Source organism: Mesoplodon mirus (genome assembly GCF_964341445.2).
Source record: "Mesoplodon mirus genome assembly, chromosome: 5".
NCBI classification, from domain to species: Eukaryota; Metazoa; Chordata; class Mammalia; order Artiodactyla; family Ziphiidae; genus Mesoplodon; species Mesoplodon mirus.
In genome coordinates this window covers 172,098,738-172,106,004 of record NC_138980.1, presented here as the reverse complement: position 1 = coordinate 172,106,004, position 7,267 = coordinate 172,098,738, and the positions used below count along the sequence as shown (strand labels likewise).

Sequence of the window (7,267 nt, the reverse complement as noted above, 5' to 3'; positions counted from 1 at the left end):
TTACAACTATATAAATACTTTCTCAGTCTCTCTCCCACTTCAGTTTGAAGAAAAAAAAAAAAAATCCAGTCAGAACTACTGAGTCTTTAAATGGCTGTGCTTCTGGAAACTCAGGGTACACAAAAGTGGCTCTCCCCCTGCCCTTTCCTTCCAGAAGACCCCCAAATGAGAATGAGGTAGGAGGGTAGGGAGGTGTTAACTTTTTCACCTCTTGCTCTAGAGGTATCACTGAATAACTTTTCTGATATTGGGGAAATGCAGTGATTATCCCAATTCCAAGAGACCAGAAAAGGCTGCATGTGGGAACCACAGAGCTGGCTTCTGGTTGGGAAGTGCCCTGGGGTCTTGCTGGAGCTGGACTACAGCGGAGCCACCGGGCCGCCTTTCTCGTGGACCTCCCGGGCACCTCCCGAGGTTATTTGCTGGGAGGACTCGGGGAGTGAAAAACCAAGTGCTTTTGCTACTGTCGTGAAGCCTGGCCCCATCCCATATGCCCTAAACTATCACTAAAAGTTTCCATTTCTGAGGGTATGGGCCGTCCCTGGACAGTTCCAGAGCCAAACCAACTGCTGGTGCAAAACACACATGCCAAAGAAGATGGACTTTTGCACAAGACCAGCCTGAGGCAGGCAACGAGGGGGGCGTGACTGGCTCTCACACAGTGATGTAAACCAGTGACCTTTGTGCCCAAATTAAAGAGCCTCAAGCAAGTGAGGGCTTGTAGCTAACGTGCAAACCTCTGGACACGCCCTGAGCCGAGTGGCGGCTGGCAGGTCCCGGCCTGTCCTGACTTCCCTGGAGCAAGCCCGGCCTGCTTCCTCCGGCTCAGATCTTGGTGTCTCACCCACGCCAGTGACACTGAGGTCCCGCTCAGAGCCCACAGCAGCTGCGTTGAGAATGACCTCGCCTGTGCCCCTCAGAAAGCAGAGAGGCCACGTGACAAGCTGCTCTTGACCTGAACTGGCCCAGAGAAGGCCCTCGGGATGGAAGGACCACTTTGAGCAGCCCAGACTCGCTTCTCAGCATCTAAATACAAGCAGCTTGATGGCCCCATGGTTTTAGATCCCGTGTGTCTACGAGGCATGGGTCCACACTGAGAAGGTCACGTCTGGTCTTTGCACAGTCCTTGACCTGAGACTCTCCAGGCACGGCTCCCTAAACACTTCTGTCAGCTGAGCGACTCACATGAAAAAAGAAACCTGGGTTGGAGGCACATTTCTTTGGGCGCCGAAGTCAAAGGGGTGCCCCCCTCACCCTGAAAAGTGGGAAGGAGACCCATTCCTCTTCCTCTCCTGTCTGTGTTGCTTAGAACAGCTGCAGAAGAACCTGCCAGCAGCGGGTTTTGCTCTGGAAGTTAAGGTGTGTGCTTGTCAGCCCAAGCTGTGAAGTGACTTTAGCAGCCCAAACGAATGAAGGACCCTGGGAGGAGAGGGCGTATGGCTGGAGGAGAAAGGTTTTGGACATGTGCGCCCTGCACAATCGGCAGCCCCGTCATCGCGGCTTGGGTCGGGGCTTGTTTCCTGTGTTTTCTGAAACTCTAACAGAACACCCTGGCCCGTGACTCTTTATCACCGAAGGTGTCTCTGAGGTTGTAATGCTGTGTTCTAATCGCATAATGAAGAGCCTAGCTGGTCTTCCCCAATTCGGAGGGAAAGAATTTGCTTTTTCAACTTAGTCTTTAAGCTCCAACCCCACAAGCATGAAATACTAGTCACACATGTTAAAAAATACTGCTGTTTAATTTTCTAGTCATGTACTTTAAAAAAGCTGATACAATTAGATTTTTTTTTCCCCATCTTCTCAGATCTGCCCCTGAAACCACCCCAAAGCGACACATCTTAATTCTCAGCGGAAAACCCGCTCAGAGGAAGCACATGAGGATTTGTCCCCCAGGGGTCACTGGGTGTCCAGACATGTGAACGAACCCTGTGATATTCATGGCTGACTCCAAGCCTTTACATTCTTTTTTCTGTGAGGAACAATATGATTACACGGCACTGAAAGCAATGAACGCAAAAGGCTTGACTTCTTGTTTCTTTTTTGCCCCTCTAGCCTATATTTCCATTCCCACTATTGTCTACATCAGCTGACCCATTTATACCCCTGTTGCTCCTAATGAAAAATAGTTCTCTTGTCATTTACTGACCCTTACATTTATATACAAATGACAGACTGTAAAACTGCTGCAAACAAGACACACTGTTCATCGATACAATACGTTTCAACTGCAGGTATGTTGAGCACACGAGCTATCACCGTATTGTATTAGAGACATTTTATTGAAAATGCGAAAATAGGAAATGTATCATAGCCTAAAATAAATTACATAACATATACAGTATATATTTATATCTTTAAAATATTTTTGTGTTTAGGTTCTTTCAGTCTAGGAATTTTGACTAAATCAAGAATTTAGTGAACCATGTCCATAATTTTTTTTAAAGAAAAAACCCGCTTTCCAAAACTTAGAAAAATATACTGCACTGAATGGATTTCAAATGTGTCGTTTCGGGGAATATCACATAGTGACTTTGCTATCGTTTATAAAATGTCTTGCTTTCTTGTGTGGTGTGAGAGGGGAGTACAGAAGTACACTCGGAATTACCTGTGCCGCACGGTTAGGACTAAGAACGGCGGGCGGGACCAGGTCATAAATCTACTTCCAAAGTGATGATACAGCAACCTGGCATTAGAATGCTAGATTATGACTTAAAGCTTCAGTTCACTTTAAAAACTAAAACGTAAAGTTAGAATGCTCCATCCGTTTCCCTTGCTGTAGTGCCGTCTTCGGGAAAGGTGAGTGGAAAAACAAGCCTTCAGGGAAAGTCATGCCCAAGGACGCGGCAACTGGGAGATTCGCTTCAGGACAACTTTAACAAGGCAGCTCACGTATGTACAGGACAGGGCCTGAAAGTGAGCGCGCACTCAAATCTAGGAAGAGGCGAGGTGAAGTGCTATCCTTTGCATGTGTCAGTTTCTGCCCCCAAGGCACCTCACACCTTCCCACGGGAGATTATTTCCATCTGTCCACCTGTCCAGCGTGTTCACACGTCGCATCCACGGTGCAATGCCTCTGAGCCACATCTCTTGACACAGTCACGTTACTGGGAAGCCGACCAAAGAAAGCCGAGTTGTCACCTGTCGGTTCTCAAGAGCGATGCAAGGGGACAGGGTCAGTCTGTGGCCCGCCGGGCGGTGGTGTCTAAGGGGCGATGGACGGCACAGCCGCGGTCCTTTGGTTCCAAGGGGAGACTGTCCGAGGGGGTGGGGAGGCAACGTGGGCTACGAGGCAGCTATGTCTTCGGGGTCCTCACGGAGCGGGGGGCATGAAGTCAGTCGTTTGGTTTGTTTCCACAAAGCAACGGCGAGACCGTTCTGCAGGTCCTCACATCAGCGTGGGCATACCCAGTATGCCAGAGTGGCCGTGAAACCGTAAGATCAAGGCCTCTTTCATTACCCAAACGAAAACCAAAGACGAAAGCGGAACAAAACACGACGGGAGAGCAGATGACGCTGACGTGTCATCTCGGCCGTCCCTGCAGCGCCCGGGCGTCCGCGCCTCATTCGCGCCCCTCCTGCATCTCCACGGCGTCCGTGCCCTCCTCTGCTGGAGGTATGTCTGTCATCGCCGAGTCCTCCCCCTCGGCGGCCGACTCGTTTTCCATCTTCTTTTTCTAGACCAAAGCAGACTCATCAGCGTGGGGCTGGGGCAGGGACGCAGCGCAGCGGAGCCAAGAGCAGGGGGAGGCCACGGGGTCTCAGGGGACCCCTCGCCGTGGACTGGGATCTCGTTTATGGCTGGGGCGACCTCGCCGAGGCTGCATCTTAGGCCAGCATGTTCCTTGCAGTGGGGTTACTCGGGAGTGGGCTGTGTGCCTGGCTCTTGTGTTAAGCATTCGGGGCGCGGGTGAGGGGTGGGCGGATCCTGTCTCCCACCTCCCCGCCCGCCCATCAGCTGATGGAGACCTGCCTCTGCCCGAGGACGCGCCCCTTCCCTGCAGCCCTTGCCAGCGGGGGCTGTGCCCTCCCCTCCCCTCCCCCCACCTCATGGCCGTATGCAGATCGTGCAGACTGTCTCCTACACCTGGGGAGGGCCAGGCAGGTGCGCGGTTCTGGCATCACCTCTCACCTGTTTCCGATAGACGTAGCATGCTGCTATGGCGACCATGGTGGATTCTCCCACAAACCCCGCGAGGAGGGAGCCCACGCCCAGGGTGGCTCCGTGTACCCTGGGGATGAACACACAAAGGCCATTTGTCTGTTAAAGCCCCGCTGAGGCACAAAGAGAGGCAAAACCCAGCCAAAACCCAGGAAGGGTGTAGACAACAGGGGGACCGGACGATCGTGTTCGAGATCTGCTGGTTAGGGCTGCAGCTAGTAAACGGGCCACCTGCGGGGGGAGGGGCCCGGAGTACTCTCACTCCTGCTTCAGGTCTCAGCTCAGCGTCTCCTGGGGGAGGGGCAGGGCCCCCGCGTGTGAGCCCACAGCATCCCGCCCGTCCTCTCTGCACCGTGAGGTTTCCCAAGCCGTGGGACGGACCATGCCCCTTCCCCAGGGGACCGGGAGCCCCTGAAGACCAGGGCGACACCCTTGCTCCCTTGTGTTTTTCACCTTCCCGTGCCTGCCATGCCGTGATAGATGCTCCATGCGGTTTGTGTATGGGCCTGACCCCGGAAGTACTTTTCTAGAATGGATCTCCACAGCCTCCCACCTGGTCGTGGGCAGCGAACCAAGGCATCCCTCGGCATTTCTAACTCTAGACGTGCTTGGGGATTTCCCGGGAAAGAGCAGACGTAGCCTTCTGGACAGAGCGTGTAGGTGGCGGCAGACCGTGCAGCCCCAGCCCCCCGACCACGTACCCCAGGTAGGGCAGGACCACGAGGCTGGTGATGAGCACGATGATCCGCAGCACAGAGCTGGGGGCCAGGACGAAGGTCTTCTTCAGGGTCATCAGCCACCCGGTGAGATGGGCCCTCACGGTGACTGAGGGGAGAGCCGAGGACTCGTCAGCAACGCCCCGCTTCTCCCATCCTGCTGCTTCTAACCCCCCAGAGCCCCCCGCAGCGCATCCAGGGCCCCCGGGCGGCTGCGTGGGACGCAGGCCTTGCTGCCCTTGCCCTGCGCTGGTCACCTCGTCTTCCCGCCGGGGCTCCTGATCCCCGCCTCTGGGCCTGGGGGAGCCCCGTGCCCACCTCGGCTCCCTCGCTTCACAGCCTTAGTGTCCAGAGGGTGGGTTGTGGGCAGCCCCTTTCGCCGCCGTGACCGCCATCCCTGGGGCACGGGGCTGCTGCCGGTCCCTCCCACCCCGCCCCGGCCCCCGCCTAGCCTCAAGCTCTGATCACGCCTGTTTAGAAAACTCAGAGAGAAGCGGCAACTTGATGGTGATCCAGGATGACTCTGGGAAGAGAGCAACTGGACCAGAAGCTGGGTTTCCCAGCCCACAGGCTGGGGGTGGGGGTGCGGAGGAGGGAGGTGTGGGTGAAGATGAGGGACGGGCATCCCTTCCCTGTGTCCTCCCCAGCATCCTGACCACCGGTCCGCAGCTGGCTCCCTCGTTTTCATAAAGGCCTCACAACGTGTTCCCTGTACCCCATCTCCCCAGCCTGACTTGTGAGCTTCCGGAGGGCAGGCAGGGCACCGGCCCCAGCGCCAAGGAGGGGCTCCAAGGACAGCACGTCAAGTATCAACGGGCTGGTTTGGGGGCACAGACACCCTGGGCAACATTTAGGTTTGATCTGAAACCGGGTGGGGTTTGGGGAAGCGGGAGGCTTAGCCCTTCATCCCGTGTGGGCGGCAGCAGGCATAGGCCTATCGAGGGGGAGGAAGTGCTCACTCCTGGGGTGACAGCTCATGTCCAGGGTCCCTCTGGAGGAAGAACCTGTAGTCTTCCTGGTCTGACGCCGTGCTCCGCCCGCCCCAGGTGGAAGCATTGAATTTATGAGACATAGACACTCACTTGTGTTTGGCCAAGGGAGAGGGTGAGGCCACACGGGCGGGATGCTAACCTGATTGGCCCAAACCCAGCAGGTGGCAAAGACAGGTGGGGCCGGCTGTCTGCACGCCCGCCCGTGGTCTGACAGGTGAGGAAAGACGAAAGGCGAGTCCCACCCCAGTCCCAGCTCTGGGACCTCCAGCCCCCGCTCAAGTCCAGACTGGGGAGTCAACGACATGTGCCTTGATCTCCAGCAAGTGCAGCCTCTTCCAGGTGGTACCAAAGCTTGGCTCCCCCAGTGACCCCCACCCCACCCCCAAGGACCAGAGGGCACCCCAACAGTCTCCAGGAATGCTTGGCATCTCAGAGCAGGGGCAGCTCGTGGCCTGACTTGGGAACAGGCACAGGGTGGCAGGTGTGCCATCAGCCCCAGCTTCGACTAGCTCCACGGCCCATTTCTGGCCTCCGCTTTGCCTCTGGATTCTTCTTTTCTCCAGCAGTCCTTTTAGAGCCTCAGTACAGGCATAGATTTGTGTAACCATCACCACAGTGAAGACACAGAACTATTCTACTGCCCCCGGAACTTCTCATGCTCTCCCTTTGGGCTCTTTTTGCTGAGTTTGCAACCACTGTACCTTTAAGAAACACATGACGCCTGTTCGACTTGTTTCTCAAACTTTCAACTGACTGGATGATGTCTTTGCATCGTTTTAATCCACTGTGAAATTTAAACACTTAAAAAAATTTTTTTGTTGGGGGGGGACAGGACTGCAAACGTTTGCCAACAAAGAAGACTGAATCAGGCATGAGGGTAAATAAGAATTTTTCTTTCATTCTCTGTTTACCTGGAACCGGGAAGAAGGAGAAGATTCGCAAGGGAACAACGCAGAGTTCTGCGAAGGCAAAGTCCACGCCAATGATGTCTATCAAAATTTTCTCGGAAACATTGGGGGTCCAGAACATCACAAAACAGAGCTGCAGGGAAAAAAAGCAGGAAGCAAGGTTGTTAGAAAAAGGTGTACGTAAGTGAAATGAGAAGGCAGGTATCACGTGATCCCTGAGGAGCTAGGAAAGAGGGTGAACCTGCCCGATGGGGGGACTGGCACATGGGTCCTCGAGCTGCTTCCTCCTTGCTCTGTTCTCACCTGACAACATAGGCCCTGGCCCATGCGCCACACCTGCCCCAAAGGGAGCCTGGCAGCGGGGCCCATGTGACAGGCAGGCATCTGGGCGGGTAGCTGGGCCAGTGTGGAAGGCTTACCTAGGCTGCTGGACAGCTCAGTTAGTTCAGGGTGAGCATGTTGATTAATGTAATTTTTACATTAATTTTAACC

The 7,267-nt window shown here is 54.8% G+C and overlaps 1 protein-coding gene across 1 annotated transcript in view; it reads right to left on the bottom strand.

Moving 5' to 3' along the window:
* Positions 1 to 1,720: 1,720 nt before the first annotated feature.
* The window catches only part of ANKH (ANKH inorganic pyrophosphate transport regulator), a 144,813-nt gene continuing 139,266 nt past the window's right edge, over positions 1,721 to 7,267 (bottom strand). The window contains exons 9-12 of the mRNA XM_082623160.1: positions 6,779 to 6,908; positions 4,861 to 4,984; positions 4,130 to 4,229; positions 1,721 to 3,674 (exon numbers count right to left, since the gene is read on the bottom strand). Coding sequence (XP_082479286.1) covers positions 3,561 to 3,674; positions 4,130 to 4,229; positions 4,861 to 4,984; positions 6,779 to 6,908 — 468 coding nt within the window. The 3' untranslated portion in view covers positions 1,721 to 3,560. The remainder of the gene's footprint in view (positions 3,675 to 4,129; positions 4,230 to 4,860; positions 4,985 to 6,778; positions 6,909 to 7,267) is intronic.